Genomic DNA, 25,444 nt, shown 5'->3' on the forward strand with positions numbered 1-25,444 from the left:
GTATGTAAATGCCCCTAAAAATATATAAGAAGAAACAAGGTGATTAATTGATCAGGTGAAGGCAACTCATAAACATGTAAAAAAGTTTTGAAACGAGCTCGACAGATTGGAAAGAAGAAAGTACACTGACCTTGGAAGACAAAGCTTGTCGTTCATTCTTTGCTTCATGATCTGAAGAGTAAAAAACAAGGCAAATGTCCAGCAACTGGGAAGATATTAAAGAAAACTATTCCATTTTAAATATTAAAAAGAGAAAAGTACACAAGAATATTTCTCAACCCTGATATCAACTCACTTACACTCGTATTATTGAGATATATGGCATGTTACTACCATTTGCTATACAGTGAATCCAATTTAGGAATCATGTCCTTTCACATCTGGCCTTGCAAATTTTGAATTTACATGAAGGTAAATGGTAAACAGGAGAAATAAAGACTAAAATACCACAAAAATGGACAGCACCTTAACTCCTACCGCCAAGATTCTCATAGAATAGGATGTACCCATGGTCTGTGTTGCTGGAGTACTCCTGTGCCGAGCCAAAGAATGTTTGCACGGCAGACTCATCAAATATATCAACATTTTCGTCATCAAACAACAACCAATGATTGTGACTTTTAACGAGGCTAATATAGTGACCATGGTTGGGCCCACTGCCAACATGAACGACGACGGCGAAGAGAGAATACTCTGCATCAGCATTCTCGAGTGTGTTGCTGAGTTTCAACTCGAGCGGAAACACGACACGGTAAGATAGCTTCTTGTACCGACCGAGTTGTTCAATGTATTTGAAGCGCTTGAGATGGATAACGAGGATATTAGGCGGTTTCTTTATTTTCATTCTTTTCTGGGCTTCTTGCAAGCTAAATAATAAAAAAAGAAAAAAATGGTTACACAAATAGCCTCGTAATTAATCAGATAGACTTAAGAACAAGAAAAAGATGTCAGCTTGTTTTGAAGAAGAAGAGTAAGGCAAATTCACTGAACTAAATCCTAAGTTTTGAAATCAGGAGACGTTATGCAGACACTGCTTAGCAATAAAAGTCTTGATTTTGCATTAAAAAAAATGTCAGGACTAATAAGCAGATCAGATATATTGCATTGACATTCAATTTAAAAAAAGAGCATTTACATACATACCATCAAATTGCTATATATTTACATATCTAACACCTAAACTTTCCTTTTTTACATTTATACCACCAAAATCTTTCATTCATCCAGAGGCGAAACCAACCATTCTTTTGAGAGTGAGCAAACTAATTAAATAAATTAATTAATTTTAAAAAATGAAAAAGAATACCACATCGTTTAAAACTCTTGAAGAAGCACGTTAAGATATTAGATTAAAGCTCGAGTTCAACTTATCTAAAACACACAACAAATTATAATTAAAAAGGTTTAGATTAGTTTCAATAAAGTATGATGAAAAATTGATATAAAATTAAATTCTTTTTTATATTATTTACATTAAAGAAATTGACGTGAAACCAATACTAGATAAAAAAATAATAAAAAAAACTAATGAATAAATATATAAATATACTCCTTCAGCGTTCACATGAAAAATGTAATGTATATTTTTCATCTTGATTCTTTTAGTCTCATATCAAGAAGAAACATGATATAACAATTGTTTAAATGGAAAGGCAAACCAAAATTATTCGAGTTTTATGACTTGCATGTGGTCATGTAGGCTTTATATTGTTGGAATTAATAGTTGTGTTTTAAATCCTTCAAAAAAAAAAAACTTTAGTTTTCAAATTAATTTGGTTATTCAAATTTAATAAGCTAAAAAAAAACACTATTTATCTACATCATTAATACTCCATAAGGCTAAATGAGCTGCCATAGTGAAATCAAGCTTGAACTTTAATAATGAATCGAGCTTAAACATATGACACAAAAATTAAGCTTGAACTTTAATAATGAATTTAAATGAATGAAGCTTAAATATGGTTTTAGCAAACGGAGTGGAGTTTGAACAGGTTCCTTCGCAGTTTGTTTGAGCAAAAGTATTTTGTTAGGGGAGGCAAAATTACAAAAAAAACTCTTATTATAAAATTGAAAAGCTAAGGGTGGGCAACCCTGGAGATACCCTTGGCTCCGCCCCTGATCACATAAAAAATACCATTTTTTAAACTTTTAGAAGGTGAAATACACATTTTCAAAGTTTAGATGTTAGATATATAAATACATAGGAATTGAGCGGTATGTATGTTAATCTTAAAAAAATGTCTACAAGGTGCTGTCATTGGTGACTTCTAGAATCTCTGTGCTGTTTTACTCTCAAAAGACTTACAACTACACCTAAGGGGTGGCTTGCACAGTCTAAGTTCATAGAAAATAAGCAAAATTTTCATAGATCAAGCAATCATCGCTGATAACCCCACTCGTGATACACTCTATAAAAGCATGGAAAAATCCAAAAAAGAACTGGAAAAATAACCTGCAGCATTTGTCACAGAAGAATTTATCTTCAGCATTCAATGTCTCAGTAGAACTGAAGTTTTTCAGACAACTTGTGATGGAACTATTTTGCTCAATATCTACACTTAAATCGAAAAAAGTCTCATCCCTTGCAGTGACAGTTTCACACCTTAGGCATCGAGTCTCATTGGTCAATAAACCCTGCATGCCATATTTGAAAAGATGGCAAACCTCAGAATTCAGTAGAAAACTATCTCACAATCTATAAATATTAGTGTTGAAAAATTATCGTATAAAGCAAAAATCTGTAACTTCACCTGAAAGCTTTTATGGACCCAAGTTATCTGGGGTTCTTTTTTAATGCCGTTAGCTTGAAGATGGCTTGACCCATTTGCTATATTTTCTGATTGTGATGAGTTTCCAGGGGAATCCTTAGAATTTGCTTCTTTCTCCAATATGTCGACGAGCTCAGCAGGAAATTTAAAAATTCATGAGCATCCTAGTTCACGAAGGTAAAAGATAGTTCAGTTCCCATAACGTTTCAAAAACCTATGAGACTGAAAATGCAGGAAGCATCTAAAATCAAAACATCAAAAAAATATAGAAGAAGGCTTTTTAAACCCATTCATTAGCTTTTTGAATTTGTATTGCAGTAGAAAAGGCATTAGATTCATATTAGCAATGGAATTTATGGTCTTTCCGTCAAACATCAGCATAAAACATGTGGGGGAAGACTCTTTAAGTGAAAGAGAACCACCAGAAGCCCAATGAAGACATCATCTAATTCTACACTTCTAAGTGAATGGATCTTCGGTCTGAACAAACCCCAATGAAGTCATATCTTCACCCCACATATCATAAAAGGAAAGATGGACTATGTTCTTTCGGAAAGAGATTTACATGTTCTTATTCAATAGAGAACCTCTCTATTCAATAAAGGAATCAATGCAATGTAGCCAGGTATAATAGAAGTACTTCTTACTACAATACTCCGCTTAAAGCTAGAGTATGATCATTAATTAGCTCCAGCTCATTAAATAGCTTAGAAAATTTTAGTGGACCCAAAGCCTCATCTAAAAGAAATTATAGACCATTTCAACATATTTTGTTCTACAATAAACCATGAGATTGCGCTTAGGGTTTAGAATTTATCTTCTAGAACTTTTTGATAAAACAAAGAATACACCAAACCACTTTAATTTCTATTTGGTGTTTGCGCCTATTGACTTATAACCTACGTCAACAGAAATATATGAACCGGTGACAATAGGATAGATCAATTTATCGATCATAATGATAGGTTCCCTGTAAATTTCATCATTATTGGCAGCCGTTTGCGATAGCAAGATGCATCCCAAAAAGTTTCTTCATTATTGATGAGCCTTTTGCAATTAATAAAATACTCCAAAAAAAAATTTTCCACATCATTGATAGCTTTCCAAATGTCAAAGGAAGTATCATATAAAAGCCCAATTTCCTTTTTTTTTTAAATGTCATTTGTTGTAAACAAACTCTATTCTAATACAGATTTCGATTGATCCATATATTTATTCATAAAATACTCATGAGATAGTGTTATTTCAATAACCCCTTTCCCATTACTCCTAATAAGTAGAATGCCATCTACATGGACTATCAAAATAATAGATCCAAATAAAGTGTATTAGATGATGATGATAAAATGATCTACATGGACTATCAAAATAATATATCCAAATAAAGTGTATTAGATGATGATGATAAAATGATTTGATGTGTTGATGCAAAAACCAAACTCAACAAAAAACTTTACAAAACTGATCACCAAGCCCGAGAACTCTTCATTAGCTCATAGGACTTTTTAAGATAAATACTCTAGCCTCCGTCATAATAATGTACCCTAATGGTTGCACCATATAAATGAATTCAATGAAATTGTTATATAAAACATTACTTGCCTCCATTTGTACAGAAGGCCAGTCTTGACTGATTGTATCAAATAAATGAACCTAAATGGGGTTGAGCTTGACAATTGAGGAAGCATCAGATTAGTTGATCAAATAGACTCGAGTTAAAAATAACCAGCCAAGTGTGCTTTGCAACTATCAAAAGATCCATCAAAATGGATTTGATGGTGTAAAGACAACATAATGAGACAAGTATAATGCCAAGAGGTGTGACTAGATCCCAATGCTAATTTAATACGGTACTAATTTCAACAAGAGTGCATATCTATAAAGATTGATAGTACGGATGTTTACGAGAAATGAAGATATGTAAAGAAGATGGTAACATTTGCGGAATTATATAAGCACCTAGTATGGAGTTGTAACAATGATAAATTTATCTGAGAATGAGAGTAGCCTAGACAGATATACCGAATGGCCCAATAAAAAAATTTATCATGAGCCAAATTGAATGTACAAAATGTGAAGCGGCATGGACAAGGAATGGAAAATGTGGCGGCATCGCCAAAGATAGTAAATGAGACACGATTAATAAGAGAGCATGCAGCTAAAATTATCACCCAAGAATTAACGATGAACATTCATATGGTGCATCAAGGTCTAGGCTACGTCAAGCAAAAGATGATACTTACAGTTAGCAGCACTATTCTATTGAGATATATAAGAAAATGAAGCATGATGAATGAGCCCATTATCCGCGAAAAATGTGCTAAATTGAGACTACATTAACTCCAAATCATTAACAATACAAAAAATTTGTGGCGTTTACATACACACCACCCAATTCTTATTTATTTAATTATCTAACACGTCAAGTTTGCTTATTACATTTATAACACCCAAATCTTTCATATCATATAAAAAATACCAAAAGTTTTTTTTCTTTTAAAAAGTGAAATACATTTCATGCAAAGGTAAGGTAACATATATGTGAAAATTAAAGTTTAGGCGTTAGATATGTAAATATATTAGAATCGAGTGGTATGTATGTAAATCTTCCAAAAATTTAATCATAGCAAGAACATTTACTTATTTTCTAATACAATGTCCGCATTACAAATAAGACTTCGTATTTGAAGAAATGTCATAACCTAAAATAAAATATGGGACTACGAAGAATACACAGCTTAAGTGGCACCAGGTCACCGGAACCAACAGAACAAAAGCTTCTAGCACATAGGAGACAAATTTGGATCCTTGTACCCCCCTATTACAGAAACTTAACAAATTGGTCGCATAATCTTTTGAATAGAGTAGTTCAAGATGTTTTCAATGAGTGAATTGATGCCAATAAATTATGTACGACATTAAAATGAATGAATTCAGCTATTTCATAAATAATTACCTGATGCATATAGCTGCGAAAAAGCTCATTTTGTTTCTTCACTCTCTGTACAAACCGCTTGGGGGCAATAACACCAGTCTTCTTCTTCGATGAGTTGATCTGCATATAGCAACATATAATCACTGAGCACCGGGATGGTCTAATTTGGGCAAAATGATCGAGGTTCTTCATGATAAGATGTTCTAAACTAGAAGTCTATAACACTAGTTGTGGAAAATGGATCAAAGTAACAAGCAATAAAACAAATCAAATAAAACACTAACAGATAATATGAATGTCGTGAAAATGTTAATTTCAATAATTATAGGTAAAAGACTAGATAAAAAGAGAACTGCATTAAGTGCATGATAAAAACAAATAGAGAAAGATGACAACGTTTGGGGACATAATAACATAAATAAAAAGCAGTGCTAGTAAATTTGGGGTGAGGTGTGCATGTGGGCTGCACCTCTATAAAAAAGGGCTAACAAAAAAATTAATCAAATAAAATTTAAAATTTTCTTCTAAAGAACAAAATAACCAGCAACCGACTACAATATAGCTTTTAGCAAAAGGAATGGTAGTCGGAGTTGAAATTAATGAATACACAAACCAAGCCACAATAAATTAGAGAGATATGTGAGAATGTGATTCTCAAACCCAAAGGCAGAAGAAAATGTACAGATGGTATCCTGAAAAAACAACTTTGCATTTTTTGTAATAACTTACTAATATATACAATTTTATATATAATTAATTAATTTGAAACTATTAAAATAATATTTTATGGTAATAAAATGCTAAGTAATTACCCATAATTTCTTCAAATGTCTTAAACTTTAATTAAGATGACTTCAACAAAAAATTATTAAATAATTTAATTAATTTAATTAATAAAAAAATGAGTGCAGGATAATTAGCGAGATACCTCTTTTAGGTGCCATTAATTTGAGTAATAAGGCATTGAATAACCAAGCTTTGGTTTAATAAGAAGAGAATGAGCGAACCATTATGAAAAGAGAGCGAGTGAAACAAAAGATGAATGAGCAAATGAGAGTGGGAGAGCGAGAGACATAAGGCAAGCATGTGAGGCTAAGCAATCGAGCAAGTTCAATCGGGCAAGAGAGCTAGAGAGGGCAAGCATTGCGAGCGAGCACAAGGTGAGCAAACAAGGTTCAATGACTAGAGAAGGAGCCAAGAATGGACTCGATCATACAAGATCAAGCTATGTACTTGTAGTGCATCAATGTTTTGACATTTAGAGCTAAGATTTTCTTCATTTACCATTGAACCTAAGAGATAAGCCTTAACAAAGTTTTCATCTACAATTTAAACTTGGAATTATTTTATACACAAATAAAACGTTTGGCTAGGAATTTTGCAAGGAAAATTAAAATAAATGCAGATAGTTTGGTTCTTTTGCCCAAAAAAAAAAAAGAGAGAGAATATGCATGTGCATCATAAAACCGTGAATTTTTATTGATTAAATCAATAATTTTTTCTTTGATTAATTTAAAGAAACATTGTTATGTTCTAGTAAACGGTTTTTAGATTATCAATATTAACAAAATATATGTATTTATGCAAGAAATTCAAATTTTTTTGCGTACAAATTAGAATGTTAATAACTGTACAAGAGCAAGAGAACTTAATATTAAATTGAGGTTTGAATGTATTAATGATTTTTTAAAAAATTAATTATTAAATTTAATGGTTTCATCTAATAAAAAATAATAAAATTGAAAAAGGAAATTTAGTATCATGTATATTTGAACAAAAAAATTTAAAGGTTGGTAGAGTGAAAGTATGCTAATCATTAAATCAAATAGTCACAAACATTCATTTTGGATTAAGGACTTTGAATAGAAGTAAAGATTAATAAAGTCATGATATCAAATTATAGTAAAGAGAATTTGAGTGTTATGTTTTGTATAATTTAAATGGAAATTGAAAATTTAAAGTGCTTAATGTTGCAATATGCCAAAATTTAAATATTAAGTTAAAGATTTCAAAAACTAAATTTGCTAAGCATGATTTATAGAGTTAACTAAAAGTAAATTATTGTAAAACAATAAAAAGATATAAAATTAAAAGAGAATTTTTTTTAGAAATCAAAGAAAGTAAACCCCTTATGTACAATTAATATCTATTGATATTAGGAATTAAACTAAAGAGTAAGAGTGTGAGGATTTAGAGACAAGAAAACCTTCCAAGGTGTTTAATTGTATTCTATTTTATAACAATTAAGCTCATTTCTTGTAAAATTTAATGCATCCACTGTTATGCCTTTTTTTTATGCATTTAATAATATTATGACCCGAAGTAGCCATTCAAAAGTAACTAAATAAATGTTGTCATTTATAAACCTCTTCATATGATAAGTATAACTCATATTATACCCTAAGAATATAAAGCAAATGAAATAGAAACAATGCAAGTACAACATGACCATTTAAAGGAATATACTAGTTAGAAATAATTGTACCTGTTTATGTTGAAAGATAGAGTCCACCCACTTATTGTATTGGCTGAAAATGGTTGTACTTGTGCATATAAAATTATTGCAAGTACTCCTTTTGATGTTGAGATAGGTTTGAAACAAGTTATCGAAATGAATGTCTTTACAGTTACAAAGATAAACGATATTTATATGATGGATGTATTATATTATTAGTTGATTCATCGAATTTTCAAGACAAAAGAGCAAATAAACGCTTGTTTCTTTGTTCCACCATAGAGTAAATTACAAATGCATATATACTCGTTGACAATATTCTATAAATTACTTATAATAATCTACATGTACATTGTCCGCTAAATTTTGAATTACTATAAATTAAAATTCATTAACCCCTGAGTTTGATGTTTAACTCACACCCATAGTTGATAATTATTTGTAGAAAAGCATTCCTTAAATTAAATGGGTGAAAAGAGAGTGTGTTTATAGCAAAAGAATAACGTGTGATAGGTATTATGTAAACATATGTAACAATTTGTATTTTGCAAGTTCTTGACGGTAACACAACAAATATGTTGTATCTTGTGATTTGTTTATAAATGAAATCCTATGAATTAGTTGGCCAAAACTAATTAACTATATGTTTGAAATATTCAAATTAACTATATGTTTGAAATATTCAAAGATTTTAAAAGACCTGTGATGTTATATGAAGCGTTTAAAATTACAGTCCAACCATCTATTCTCACTTTGATCTTCCAAGTCCTTGGGGCAAGTTGAGACATGACATCCTCATATGATAAAGGTGCATTGCAAGCTATGCAGTGCAGACGCTTACAATTCTACAGGTTCGCTTGTCATATATCAAGTCAAACAGACAGTTGAGACATGCACAATTATTTGGAAATTTATGAAACTACATATACATTTTTTAGGAATTGAGACGAGAAGAAATAAATAACCCTTTAAATTAGCTACAAACTACACTTAAGATTATTATTCTCACTTATCCTATCAGTCACTCTCAATATCATCAGGGATGCATACATACCAGCTGATCATAAATATTATTTTCTATGGCTATCTATGATAAAAGTTTATGTTTAGCGCGCACACAAATGTGAGCGGGGCTGGATATAAATTCAATAATCAACAGTCCAGACTTGTTAGCATCCAGCGAGTTGATGGACCCCTCAAATACAATGATATTCAATGTTCATAAACATGCAAATCATAATATTGAAAACCAGGTACCCTACTTATACATCTTTATATAAGAACCAACATTTTCAAATAAAGCACAAATAAAATAAAATAAAATAAAATAATAATAATAATAATCATGAAGCCATCTATTATGCTGAAACAATATGAATGGCAGGAGAGAGAAAAAAAAACTACAAATTATTAAAATCTGTATTTCACCTGATTAAAAAGATCGGCCAAACACGTCAGCAGGTTCTCTTCAGCTTCCCCAACATTCTTGTTATTTGCATAGTATTCCAGCAGCTGTTCTCTGAATGGGACACAAAAGTAAAGTGCCTGCAGAATGTCGGGTTTAATAGATCAGTTAATCAAGTCAGACCTAAACTCATTATCCTCTGAGGCTCATTAGAAGTGCAACTAAAATAGAAAGACAACTCCTTTATAAAAGTACCACTAAAATAGAAAGACAACAAACAAACAAACAAAAGGACCTAGACAAACAAAAATAAAACAAATAATACAAGATAAATCAAGCAACTAATTCTATAATAAAACTTAAGGAAGTGTCCAAGTAAAAAGCACTACTCTCCAACTACTTTACCCTGTTACAATAAGAGGATTTACCATGAATATCAAAAAATATAACTAAAGGTCAATTTAGGAGATTTTCTACAGCTGTAATTTATCAAATATAACTAAAGGTCAATTTAGGACAGTTTTCTACAGCTGTAATTTATCAAACATAACCGATATTTCACCTGGCTCAAACATTTTTAGCAGTTTTCAAAAATTTGTGAAAAGAAAAAGATTTCTAGACCCTAGTAATCACTCCAACTACAAAAGTGTGTCAATTGAAACGCATGAATTTTTTAATTAAAAAACAATATGCGTTCGATATTTAATTTTTTTCCTTCAAAGCACAGATAAACTATAATATTCATGGCCATTTGCTTCTCATTTTTTAAATTCTCATCTATTTGGAATTTTAATGAGTTTCACTTCCGTTCTCTCAAAACCGGCATGCAAAGGATTTTATTATTTTTTTAACAATGGGGTTTTTTGGGTATATACAATATGATGCAGTGTAAAAGGAATACAATGTAATAAAAATAGTGTAGTTAAAATATTTTAGAGCTATTCGGTTTGGTGTAAGAAAAAAAACAAGTTTATATTTTTTTGTCTGGTTTGAAAGAACTCAATGTCAACGTAAAATGCAGGTGGTAGCAGTGGCGGTGAGGGGCAAAAGCGAGAGGGCGGTGGTGGGCGACGACAACTATCGATGATAGCTAATAGCGGCGGCGGAACAATAAGAGGTCGATGGTGGCATGCTATATTTTAAGGTGTATTTAAAAATCGTACAAATGTACAAATTCCGGATATACCAATTTTGAACTCAACCCTACAACAAAAGTTTCAACCTGAATGAAAAGAAAAGGATAGCAATTATATCACATACAGATTAAACTATCAAAAGCAAAAGATGAGTAATTTTGACTATTTCAATCGAAAACAGCCATTAACTCTCACATCAACTAGTTTTCACACAAGAAAATAGAATTATTCAATTCAGGGTGTATGTAGAAAGACTTTCGCTTCAAACTAGCCAAAAAAAGTTAAGCTAACAAAAATTAAACTACATTAATTCAATAGGAAATAATAATAATAATAATAACAATAAGTTGGCAATTTCTCAACTCCAGATATAAATCAAGCTTGAAAGTCTGGTAATAAAAGCTAAGAAATACATTACATCTTTCACATGCCAGAAATCAATGCACAAATCATGATGCTAAACAGCTAGAGGTAAAGAAGGCCGCATGAAAAAGAAGACCAAGTTGAAGAAAAACCATGGGAGAACACAGCCTGCAGAGGACAAATAGAAAGAAGGTATAGAGATTTGCCTGATCTCAGTAGCAGAAAAAGATAGTAGAGGCGCAGAATCAATAGCAACAAAGAAGAATAAGACAATTTCAATACACAATCAAGAAGAATAGAACAAAGGGTGAACAGAGAAATCCCGAGAGATGATGGTGTCAACAATGAAGAAACAGAGAATAAAAGAAACACAGGTGGTGAGAGATATTGTTCTAAAATGTCTAGAAGGTGTGAGGGAATACAAAAAGATGTTAGGAAAGTTGTATGATCGGTAATGGGATAGTGAGGATGGATGGCGGCTGAAAATATGGCGTGGATTATAGCAGAACAGCAAATCCGAATGAAAAGTAGCAGTTATCATGCAGCGAATCACAATTTGTTGCAAGTTGGTGATACAATCAAGCACACTTTCCCACATAAATAAGGGCAAAATAAAAGTTTCTTTAATAATCCATACAACTTAACGAGAATACAAAAGATAAGCACCTACAATTTGAGAGGTAGGCGATCTATCCCAATTCCTACAATTCAAGAGTTAGGAAATCTCTCCCAAACCCTAAACATAAGATTAGCGACCCAATCTCATGTATAAACTTAAACCTAAACATAAATCCTATTTATATCAAACAACATCAATAATAAAAGACTAACTTGCCCTTATGAGTAAAAAAGACAATTGCCCACCCACGTAACAATACTCCCTCAGAAGATATCTTGCCCTCAAGATGGGAAAAAATGAGTGTTCCTGCTCCACCACAACTGCCTTTATTTCTTCATCCTTTATCTCCTCATCATGCACCGTGAGAACATGAGATTTTCGATCCTTTCAATTGTGTCCTAGGGTAAACTTTTCATCATACTAAAAACATAACCCCTTGGCTAGATTCTCCAAAATTTGTCTCTGTAAGGCTCTTGAGTGTCGCTCCCGATCGTGCCTCATTATTCTTGTCTCCTGCACCCTCCCTCTGGACTTCACTATCTAATATTTTAATATCATCATGGTTGTAGCAGTTTGGTACAACGCTCCGTCTATGCTGCTCCTGTTGTCCTTCTCCATCTGGTTCTTATCCTCCATCATCTGAGCTCTCTCAATCCCCGCGGTCTCAATAATCGAAGTGTTGCCCGTATATCGGGTTTTAGTCCTTTTCATGAAATTCTCCTCCAATCTTGTTTCAAAAATCCCCCTCAGTCATCCTGACAATAGCTCAAATCTCTTCATATATCCCATGGCAATCTCCTCCTGAGTCAAGATATAGCATTGCTTGTGTAAGTCTACTTTCTAAATGTCTTGGAAACATTCCAATAAATAATCCTTAAATTCCTCCCATGAACGAATCGGGTATCTAGCATCCCTCTACTAAAATCAGGCTAAGGCTTTCCCCTTCAAATATAACCCTACCGTCATGAGTTTCTCCTCCCCATTTAGATAATTCACTGTGAAGTATCGCTCCGCCCGATGCACCCACACATGTGCGTCTTCCCTCTCGAAGAACGAAATATACAACTTCTTAACCCTAACATCTCCACCCCAACTTCCTCTCCCTATATTGTTTCCCCACATGTATTGAAAGTAAAACTCCCTCATTCGATCATAGTCATATCATATCATCTCCTTGTTTCTCTCTTTTCTTCTTCGTACTCTTTCATACCTCTTGCATAATCTCTTTTCATGTTTCGACCCAACCATCTCCATCAAAAATCTTTAATCCACCCCCAATCATAGCCTTGGGAGGGGGTACGTGATGTGAATGTTTTCCTCCTCATGTTCTTCACATTCAATCTCTTTCTCTTTAGGTTTTGCAAATTGAGTCGTCGTTGGAGTCTTGGATTGCATCTCAATAAGACTCTATCATCACTCGAATTTCCACCATACTCTCAAACTGGTCCTCCAATCGGTTCTCCATAGAAGAAAACTGATCATCTATGATGGTGAACCATTCTTCCATCCCAGATCTGATTTAGCCGATCTCTTCCTCTGATTTCTTCTCCAAATCATCTATTTCTTGATTGTCATTCTTCTTATAAAATTTTTTTATCACAAAGGATGGAAGCACATAAACGCTTAAATATTGTAGATAATTTTCCAGATAGTCTGAATCATGACCTCCATAGCCGCAAAATTATGATCTAGCAAAGGAATCTGAAGAAATTATGTTCCGCAGTATGGCCACGTGTTGGATGAAGCAAACGACTTCAAATTCTAGAATTTCACAATTGGCACTCCATAAAATGATGGGGTTCAGTCACTCTGTACGTCGTGATCCCGTCGTTGCTTACCAGCTACATGAATCTCAATTGTATCTTACAAGGCATGCCACTCTCACCCCCCTATCTAGCACGATTGGGACTGTATCGTCACGAGACACACAGCGAACCGGCCATCGGCACCCTAGCTTGAATCGCGACCGTTTTGCAATGTGCGATCCCATAGTTGGCATCCATGTACCTACGATCCCGTTGATGGTGTTGTTAACATCCAAGCTAACCCGACGCCTGGGCGATTTCCACAACTCATGTCTTTGTTGTCGAACGCAGCGAGAGAAGGAGAAATACGCGAGTTTTAGGTTACTGTATGTTGCAATCAAGTCTTGGCCTTCCCTGGTTGAATTCTGTCACGAAGGTGGTCAATCACGGACAACCGATTGGTTATCTCTCAGAAATCGAAGCTCTGATACCAATTTGAAATGATTAGGCGCAAAAAATCGTCACATTTTTCCATAAAAATTAGAGCAAAATAATATTTTCTTCAATAATTCAAACAACTCAATGAGAATACAAAAGATAAGCACCTACAGTTCATGAGGGAGAAGATCTTTCCCGATTCTTGCAATTCTAGAAGTATCAAATCTCTCCCAAACCCTAAACCTGAGACTCACAACTCAATCTCATGCATAGACCTAACCCTAAACATAATGAGTCTATTTAGACCCAACAATAATAATAATAAAAGAGAAACTTGCCATTAGGAGTAGAAATGACAAAATTGCTCTTAGGCTAGGCACCGACAAAACAGTTGGATGACAAAGCAAGCCTTCGAACATCCGAGAGAGATCATCACTCTGATCCTATCAATCCATAGACACCACCTGAAAGAAATCTAACGATACAAGTCTCCAATAAAGAATACTAAAATAAAACATCCTCAAATAACATAGCAATAATCAAAAGTTCTCAAAACAGTAAAAACTTGCATATAAATAGGTCCCTAATAGAAAGAACCCCAAATAGAAATAGAGAAATAGGAAAAAATTAGAAAAAGAAGTAACAAGAAAATAATATGCTGAAATTGCAAACCAGGCGGCCCTCTCTCCAACGATCACTTTCCGACCTAGGACTAGTAGAATAAAAAATCCTAGGTTACGGGACTTCCGCGTATTGCAAAAAAGCAGAATTTCCAAATCATGTGATGCTAGCTACTGTGTCTGTGAGGCTGTTATGGTATGGCTATTTGCGCAAGACAAAACTAGATTAAGGGTTTTATTTTAAAAAAAAAATCTTATTTTAGCAGTACAGATCTGCCCTTGCACAAAAGGATTGGAAAGTACAATAATTTTTTTATTATGTTTGAGTTTCCAACTGCATGTCTTAGAATATATATTTATAAACTCGTCATCTCCAAGCCAATAAAAATGGTTGATACTCAACCAACTCAGCTTACCATACAAAAACTCCTAAAATTCTAATCTCAATTATTCAAACTTAAATTTTCTTAAAGCAAAAACACTCAAGTTTTCCTAAAAAAATTATGATTCCCAAACTACATAATGGTAACAGCCACCTATAACCCTTAGAAATGCAATCAGTATATAATTCAAAACTTTTAGTCAAAGCAAATACCCCATATCATAGAAATTACAAATTCCACCATTTACTAAGGAAAATAACGATAAAAACTCGGCATCCTACAATTAATTTCTCCAAACATGTATTCAAACTTCATCAGTTAACAATCAAAATCACAAATTGGAAAACTTAACCAAACATAGTCCATAGGTATTATGAAACAAAAACTCCCAAAACATTATAAAGACCAACATGTTTATTAGTTTGATCTTGAAAATTACCAAAATCGAACTAATTTGAATCCCTTCCGAACCAAAGAAACTCACCTAATATAAGGAAATAGTTCCTTTCTGAAGGCCATCATTATAGAAATGTTCAAAATAACAAAATTTTAAATAGAGATAAAAACATAAAACAAAATAGCAAATATCATTGCTTGATGTAATGCTTTAAGAAAAAAAAATAGATTTTTATCAAATCTGATTTAGACAAATTAAGTTCCGATAAATTTAGCATTTGATATTCATCGAGCCAATCAGTTTTATATTATGTATCCCACAAATTAGTCGTGAATTATTACAAGCAAGTCTATCTCACTAGTGAGCAAGATAACTCAAGAATCCGAATAAATCTTAAATCATAATATAGCATTTACTCAAATTAAAATACAAATTTCCTGCTTGCAAAACCACAAATACTCTCCTAACACATAAAATGATCATATTATGTCTTCCGCGGATTAAAATGGATTAAAATATCATCAAATAAGCAAAATATCATCAAATAAGCAAAAAAAAAAATTCTGATGAAGTATCACAATACATGGTTCATTAACTTCAGAAAAATACTAGGTACATTAATTAACCCAAAAAGCATCATCAATCATTAAAATAATCCACTAGTTTAAGAAAAAAAATTTATTCATCACCTTCCCATATTTTAACTTGATTGTGTCCTTGAATCGATTTTAGAAAATATAACATCATCATTCATAATATATAATATCTCATTTAAAAGAGGTATAAGAAACTTATATTAAATGGCAGTTTTGATGATTCCTTTATTATCCCCACACACATGCCAACTCTCATCAGTTCTAGATGCAAGCAAAGTAGGTACAGTAGATGCACACATACTTTACCTAATAAATCCCTTTTATATAATTCTTCAATCTATCTCTTAAGTTCAAGATGTTCAATTGGATCCAACATACATTGAACTATTTTAAGTAATAATAAACCAAGAAATAAATCAGTATTGTTATTTCCCCCCGGTAATGATTAACATTAGGTTAGTCACAACCTCAAATGATACATTATTAAACTAAAAAACTACAAAACACTAGGTCATACATTAATCCATCATGCCTGCTCTATTTCTCGAGTACAAGTTTACTAAAAATATGCAATAATAATAATAATAATAACTTCATCACCAATACATTATTTTTCAGTCTTAAGTCTTAAATTCAGGTTTTGAAGATTTCAAACCTACCCTTCTCAAATTAGTCTAAAATGCATAAACATTAAACTTCTCAAAATTAGTAATATCTAAATCAAATCCAAAGTCCACCCCAAATAACATGAGCAGATTCCACAAAAAGAATATCACACATAATTTTATCAATATAACTAATTGAGTCAAAATTATGGATTTCCAAACCATAAAAATTGTAGTTTTATCTACACATGCAATCTCACATGGTTATGGATTTGATTCAGGTTTCACCTTCATGTAGTCTTACAATCATAAGTTTTCAGAGCAACATCTCATGTTCGAAGAATTGCAGTTCCTTTATGATTAGATTCAAGTTCAACCTTAGGATGCAATACATGACATTCAAACAACTATAACATATAGCATTACTTGATAGCTAATTTCCTAACCAAATTAATAAGACAATAGAATAATTGATTTCAATATCTTCCTCCACATTTATATGCTTATAAGGACACTCATCGGTATAATAACCCATTTTATGACACTTAAATGTATCTTTGCAGAATTCTTAGGCTGAAAAGCAACTGCAGTTGTTGATTTATCTTTAATATTCTTATTAACAGTGGTGTTATTATCCTTAGATATGTTAGGTGAAATAGAATAAACTTTATTGCTTTGGCAAAATTATGGACTCCCGAATATGTAGTAACCTTCTTAAATATAAGCAATTTAAAAATTCGAACAAAATAAAATGCAAGATAAAAACTGTATGCTCAAATGACACAATGTGATGAGAAGCGATCTCTTTGTAAAAAACAGAATGTAAACCTAAAGAGTGTGAATTTAAAATATTCAAACCAAATGTAAACCTAAAGAGTGTGATTTAAAATTTTCAAGTCTCAAATCACAGCAACAATTCTTCAAAATCATTCATTTATTTGCAACAACTTTGATCCCTTTTTCTAATGAGTGCAATTCATGAAGCAAACAATCATAATATAACAAAGAAAAGCAATTCACTTTTAAAAGTATTTTCCATTTTAACCCAGTGATAGTACGTTCGTATCTAACATTTTTCTTTATATCATCTAATAAGTTTTAGCTTCCTAAATAAATTTCATTTTAATAAACCTCACTTTTCACCGGTCACAGGCGCTTTGCATTCAAAGAAATTGTCTAAAGTTATTACCCAATAAACAAAAAGCCTTTATGGTGAATTTTACCATAATAAGCAGACATTTCAATTTTTACTTTCCATGATTTTGACACATTTGATTTCCATAGATTTCATTGTTGAAAACCATCAAATGTCTTTCTTGATATATTTCAGTATCTGGTATTAGAATTGGCATTCAGTTGAATTGCTCATCAATTTGATTGAAATCTACTTTTAAGTTTACAAACAAGAGCTTGATTGGCTTCCAAAATAATCAATTATTGCTTTAGATAAATTAATGTCATCATATATTTGATTTTACTTGTATAACAAGTCATTCAATTATTGCCATAAAGTAGTTGAAATCTCATCCTTTTCATGATCTATTAACAACTATTCCACTTAAGAACGATAATGTTAACAACCTAAAACTCTAAAACCAATTTGAAGTGAATAGTTTTCTAATACAGCTCAGTATCATGCCATGTTGATAAATCATGTAAAAAAAAAGTAAAAATTCACATATCATTAACATTAAATAAGCTGACATTTTACTCTCTTTAAATGCAAACAATAAATACAAGAGTTAGGACTCAAGTAAACCAATAACAAAAAATATAAAAGAAATTAGATCAAGAAAAATATACCAAAGTAAGATTCAAGCCTCATATCGGTATAAGGAAATGATGTTTCCTCAAATTAGTTAGTCACAATTACAATGCACTCGAGAGAATCACGCACATCCAGCTTATACACACGAGATTGAAAATGAAAGAAGAAATTTTTATACAATCAAATTCGTAGATTGCATGCCTCAAATATACAAGGTATTTTCAACCCTAAGATAGTAGATATGATTGGAAAATATTAGCATAATTTAGGTTATAAAATTTATATATTAAAATCATTTATCCCAAAGCTCTGGATTATCCAAAATTACTTTTTTATGAAGCAATCAAAACACCAAATTTTTCCATAAAAAACCTTAAAACTTCAAAAAATGTAACAACATTAACCACCACCCTCCCAAACAATAGCAATAGAGAAAGCCAAACAGCCCATAATTCAGATGTCACATCTATATCACTCATGAGAGTAAGAACCACAAACAACAGTTGCAGAGTGCATACACATTAGATAATTCTAAATTTCACCCTCTAAGAAGAAATATGACACACCACAATTCCACTTCTTACAGTTAATTATTTTAACATAAAAGAACAAATTAGTTTATCAACTAACAATCAAAACTGCATATCAAAAACCTTGGGCAATTGTAGACCACAAGTTTTATAAAACAAATACTTCTAGAAACTTACCAAAGCCAACCTATCTATAATTTTTATCTTGAAAATAGCCACAACCAAACTAATCTACAATCATGCCAAAACATATAAACCAAGTAAATGATAGAACACAAAAACATTCCTTTCTCAAGGCCATCCAACTGGCATAAATATACCAAATTATTAAAATAAAAAACCAACTAATGAATAAATGAACTTGCTCAAATCATTACTTTATGTCGTGCTTTTGAGAAGATAAACAAGCAGATTTCTATCACTAAGCCACTGAATTCTCATGAAGAATATGGACAGCATCAAATACGGATCAATAAATATAATAGCTCATTCATATGATACAAGCAGATTTGTCACACCAATGCACAAGATACCTTGGATATCCGCCATCAAGAACGGACACAATCTCTTCATTTAGAATGAGCACAAACAAGATTAAATGGACTATGGCATTGGATCTGAATTCACAAGAAAGTGATGGAAAGAGAGAAGAATCCAATGCAGTGATAGAAACTTTATGAAATAAAATATAATCATGTACATCTAAAACTAATACTAATATTTTCCAGAAGTTTCAGTTTATAAGCATTTGTCAAAATGTACTGTATGATTTTAAATAGCTCAACTTTCTCGTGATTAATTTCAGAAGTGTTCCTATAGGAAACCTTTCATAATTTAAACGCACTACATTATTGCCGAGTTTAAACTATGCATATCTCTTACATTAACATCCAACTTGTATATATCAAAATTTACTGTTTGTTTAAAGCTAACAACTAAATCATGCTTATAATGCACAAATGATTATGAAAACTCATTAGATATGGAATCAATAAGTAGCTCAACAAAATCTATAAATTTTCTATGTTTAGGTCAGTAACGACTTTAGATTGACCCATGCTTGTAGACCAAATAACATATGATTTTAGGAAAACACTGCCGTAAGTAATATCAAATCACAACCAAAAATAGATGCACACCCTTAAATCAAACACCATAATGGGTCACCCAAACTCCAATTGACAACTCAGTTTATCTAATCGTTATGGTGGAAAATGAAAAAAAAATTAATAGGATTCCCATCCTTTCAATAAATTTTGCATGAGAAACTCAAGAATTTAGCATACATACATGCATAACATTTTTAGATAATTCATGCAGTTTAACCACTTCATTGAAATAGAATTTTAACATATAAAATATAACAAGTTATAGTATAGAATGAAATCATCCATGTTAGAAAAGTTATCAAACGCCACAAAGAATAATATTTCATTAAGGTCATAGCAATCCTCAAACAGGTAGCATGCTACCACCCTACAACTTAAAAATAATAGGTAAAGCTCATAACTACATCTCCTTTCTCCAGTCATATGATGTGTTCAAATTTCTAAATTGCGAAATAATTCTCACATCCCTTTTTTGGCTAGATTAATGTTATCTATCATGATCATAACTATGGTTTTATCACAACTAGGATGTCCGACAATACTATCAATATAAAATTTTAAACTAAAACTTCACTCAAAGATGAATCAGGACTGCATAAATAAGTTCCTTCAAAAATAAATTCATCTCTAATTAGGAAAAAAAAACTTGTTAAGCACATATCAACCACTAGGTAAGTTATGGTATATTTTATTGGAAAACTTACAACCTGCATAACCTTCCTCGATGTAATCAAAGCAAATCACTCAAGCAAGCATTGTTTAAAAACCAACTCAAAGCATAACCAAGTTTGCTTTCAAATCTAGCGCAATTTCAACACAAATGTATATTCATAAAGAAAGCCCATTTAATACCTATGCTCAAACTTCTTTAAATAGAACCAAATGATCCTCCGTAATTTAATTAAAATTAAAATTAAATTAAAGTATAAAAGCAAAAAGTTTCCAATGAGACGTCAAAGAAAATGGTTCATGATTCTCACTTAACTCCATACTCCAATCACCACAAAAGTTACATACAGGAACTCTTGAATATTTCATCAAAATAAAACAATCTAAGAATATATGCACTAAGAAGTATTTCCTTAATATCATTGAAAGAATACTCAACAAAATTTGCCCATTTAACTCCTACCATTTTGAGGCAATTTCTAATCAATTCCATAACAATTTTACAACATTTAATGAATTGCTAGAAAAAGCGCACAAATATGAAAGCTCAAAATGTCATGAATGTTAGCAAGACCGAGCGATTTTTAAGTGTGCTAATTTTATCATAGTCAACAAATGATCAACAAACAAAATAAATCACACGATAAATCATGTGAATATGATAAATGATCTAGCAAACTAACACTTAGATTCAAATAAGATCTCTGCTTGTAGTTTAAAAAAATATATAAGAAGACCCAAATGATACTCACTAATTTAGTTAAAATTAAAATGTAATGCAAGTATAAAAGCAAAAATCTTCCAATGAGAGGTCAAACAACACGGTTCATGGTTCTCATAAAAGTACTTGGTACATTATACACTCAAAAAGGACTCATTAATCATTCATAAGTCTTAAAAGCAGTCAAGTATTCATAGCCCTCTCAACATACTTGATCATAACCACTTTTCATTTAAACCTTTGAAAAAATAACATCTCCATTCATCATATTTAGCTTACCATCCAATTTAGGCATAGAAAATCGTTATCCAGTGGTGATCTCCATATCACTCAAAAATCCACACATTATCTAACTTTTGTCTTTTATAGGCGTAAGTCATGCAGGAACTGCTCAAAGTCACCCCGATTGCCTAATAAATCTTGTGCTAAGCAATTCATCAACTTATTTTAAATTCAACACACTCCATAAGATTCATTCAATAATGTGGTGTGTTGTATAATAATGGTATCTGAATCAAATAAAAGATATGTTGCATACACTAGGTAGTTGTCATTTATCAAGAAGCTCATCAAAATGAAATTCTTTAAATTTACATAGCAACTAGCTAGTATCCTCAAGTGCGACCATACTCTTAAACACATAAATGTTTCATTTCACAACTGCCATTACATAAATGATTTCCTCAATCTAATGTTACTTTTCAAAAGCATGTAATGCAAAATATGCAAAATTTTCTTCAATTCATTGGAGTGTTTGCTTATTTTGAAACATAATTACTCTTACATTTTGTGCTCTCATTGATCTTAAACACATAGATATTAAACTTCCCAAGTTGCCACCTCCACATCATACAATCGTAGCCTACCTAAATTGGCACGCACAACATCCGTAACAAAAACATATATCATTATAGGTCACAATTTGAATGGATACCAAGCAACTTTGTATCATAGAAATTATAGTATCTACCCATGCTACTTTATATGGTTGTGGATGTAGTTCAACTTTTCAATTCATGCATTCAATAGGAAACATAACAATTTTCACTCAAATCCCACTATTAGGGGTGTAAATGAGCCGAGCCGGCTAGCTAACAAGCTCAAGTTTGAGCTCAAACTAAAGCTCATATATCAAACGAGCTCGAGATTGAATTTAGTAAAACTCGCTCATAAGCCGCGAGTTGACTCAATAAAACTAAACATTTAAAATTAAGAAATTAATATAATAAATAAAAATAAAGTTATGCAACTCTCCAAAAAAGTCATTGGTAAAGAAAGATTTAAAAAATAGAAGGTTGGCTTGCATTCAATGCAACAAAACATGTACTAACAAATTAAGTATATAAAATATTCATTGTTATATAATTCCTCTGTTAGCACACCTTCTGTCTGCACAATTCCCGATCATCTTCTCAAGCGAGCTCTCACGATCGATCTCAGCGGTGCCTTCATCAACAAACTTTAGCCTTGACTTCCTCAAGCAACCCCTCAACGAACGTCGGCCATGAGTTTATCTAGTTGATCTCTCGAGCTTGTTAATAAACTGAAAAGAAAGCTCAAGCTCATAATATGGTCTCGACACGTCAAGCTGGAGTTCGAGCTGCCTCTTTCAAAGACGAGCCAAGCTCGAGTTCATTATGGGCCCGTTTGGGGGGATTTTTTCGAGCGGTGCGGTGTCCCCCCGTGAATTTCACCCGTTTGGGGCGATGATTTGATCACGGCGACACCAAAGCGCAGCGGAAGGCGGACCGTAGGATCCCTCCCAAAGTTGAGCTTTCCCTTTTTTACTTTTACGCGTATGCCCCTTCTCGGCTCATTGTCTGCCGTAGCGAGTTCCCATATGAGAAACCACGGAGAGACGGAGAGAAGAGTGGATCGAACTAGACCTTCTCCGAGTCGTTCTTGACTTACCCGCACACCGACGACCTGCTTCATGCCTGGTTCGTCTTCTTGGACTTAGAGCGACATGGCTGTAGTCTGGAGTATCAACTTATGGAGATGGATCGAATCTTGAGGCCGCACGGCTTTGTCATCATCAGAGACCAATCCCTTACTGTAAGTTACATCCGGAGATATCTCAAACCATTGAGATGGGATTATTGGTCCTTTGAGTTCAAACCAGCTGTTGATGCTCTCTCCAGAGGGAATGAAAGGGTTTTGATTGCCAGAAAAGCTCTTTGGAGGGAGAAATATGCAGCTCTTTAAAGACCTCCTCATAGACTTCCATGCTTTTTGTTTTTTTTTAATAAGTTTTTGTAATTTGGGAACCATTGTGAAAAAATGGGCTTAGAATTAGGCATTATGACAAGAAGATGTGTGAACTAATTTTTTTTTTACTTTTGGAAACTATTATCAGATATGATCGAGTTGACAAAGATGATTTGTTGGGAAATGGTGAGCAAATCAAAGGATTTTGTAAATAAAGTTGGTCTTGTCATCTTTAGAAAGCCTTCAAACAATGATGCTATGTATGTATGTATGTATGTATAGAAGTTTTGATGTTATATATGTAAATACTTCATAATTGATTGTTATCTATGTAAATATTACTTTTTTATAGATGAAGGTGGGGGTGCATTTAGATACATACCACTCAAGTACTATATATTTTTATATTTCACTAAATAGGGACAGAATAGTCATTTTTTTAGAAATAGCTGCTCCACCGCTGTTTTCACACAGCTGCAACAAACAGACAGTCAGCTTCCCCGCAACAGCTTCCTGGGACAGCACAAAAGATGAAAATTCTTTTCTAATCAGGTTCAACTTTAGGATGATAATGATTCATTGCATACCATTTGAAGTGTTCTCTATTGAAGCATTTTCATCTTGCTAACCACCTAATTGAATCCATGCACTTCATCTCAAATCATCATCATCTTTTTTCCAACATTAATATAAAAATTTCTACTAAGACATTTGCTGGCAGCAGTGACTAGTGGAGCCTACATATTGGCTTTCATCAATAATTCCATGGCTGCTTTTAAAGACAAAGAAAAATGTTATATACATTAGAGAGAAGATGGAGTTTTCCTTCTAACAATTGATTTTCAGTTCATTCAATCATATTAATCAATATTTCATAGCACTTACATATCAAAAAAATAAATGAAGCAGATTATGCACAGCGGAAATGATTTCATTGCAATGACTCTCAACAGTCTTACCGCAATGTAATGGCCGCTTCTTTTCTTATTTCAACTAATGGCGATTATACTTGGTGCACATGCAGCATAAGATTCCAAACTAGTATAGATAGATCCTAAAATGAAAACTCTGTAAGGAAAACGTCTATATCAAAAAAAAAAAAAATCAGTTTTTGAAAAATTCAGTTTTTTGAAAAATTTTCAATCAAGTTCTGTTTTATTGGCGCAAAAAAATTGCAAAACATACAAGCTGTAGCATTGATAAAAAGATATTAAAAAAGCAGACTCGATAAGATTGGCTGCGCCTAGAAAGTCATTAAAATCACCATTTGAAAAGCCCATTTTCCTTTCACACATGGTAACTCCCACATTCCCCCAAAGCCCTATCAGCTTCCGAACGTTACCAACAGACCCTAATACAAAACAGAAACAATTGGAGCTAGTCCGTTAAGTAGATGAGGGCGAAACCTGTAGAACGCTATTGCAATAGCAAGTGTTGCCGAAATTCTCGAGTCCAAAATACCTCTCGCCTTCCGGGAACTGGTCGCCGAGAGCCTTTTCGAGCTTCGAACCCGTGGCTCCCATAACCATCCACCTCTTCCACGCCACTGTAACGCCGTTCACTTCCGACAAATGAAGAGCTCACATCAAGCGAAACCCTAGCCCTAGTCACGCTCCTCATTCATCAGCCATGGCGCTTGCCACTTGGGACTAAAGACTATTTTGAGCCTCGACATTTGACTATATTAGAAAGTTAAAATAATATTAAAATGCCGTTATTTATTTTCTTTTTGAAAAAAAAAAATCTAAAAATTAAATTTGATGCAATATATTTTTACCCCATTCTTATTCATTTATGTATCTCTTACCAAAAATTTCATTTTTTGCAATAATAGCACTTTATCTATATATGAAAACATGGATTTCACTATTTGAAAAGTGTGATTAGTGCTATTTTGGATGTTGTGTTTGTAAAAATTAAAGTTTTGGTGTGAGATATATAAATGCTATGTATATAAATTCCCCTTTTATTTTT

At 32.5% G+C, this 25,444-nt stretch overlaps 1 protein-coding gene across 1 annotated transcript; it reads right to left on the bottom strand.

Moving 5' to 3' along the window:
- Positions 1–281: 281 nt before the first annotated feature.
- LOC110039603 (ubiquitin carboxyl-terminal hydrolase 3-like) lies at positions 282–25,130 on the bottom strand. Its single transcript, XM_020744727.1, is given in 7 exon segments — positions 282–866; positions 2,453–2,634; positions 2,751–2,905; positions 2,908–2,932; positions 5,725–5,823; positions 9,587–9,703; positions 24,932–25,130. Coding segments are annotated over 7 exon segments (1,137 nt in total). The 5' UTR covers positions 25,091–25,130; the 3' UTR covers positions 282–466.
- Between the last annotated feature and the right edge of the window lie 314 nt (positions 25,131–25,444).

Source organism: Phalaenopsis equestris, unplaced genomic scaffold, assembly GCF_001263595.1.
Source record: "Phalaenopsis equestris unplaced genomic scaffold, ASM126359v1 Scaffold000002, whole genome shotgun sequence".
Classification (NCBI taxonomy): Eukaryota; Viridiplantae; Streptophyta; class Magnoliopsida; order Asparagales; family Orchidaceae; genus Phalaenopsis; species Phalaenopsis equestris.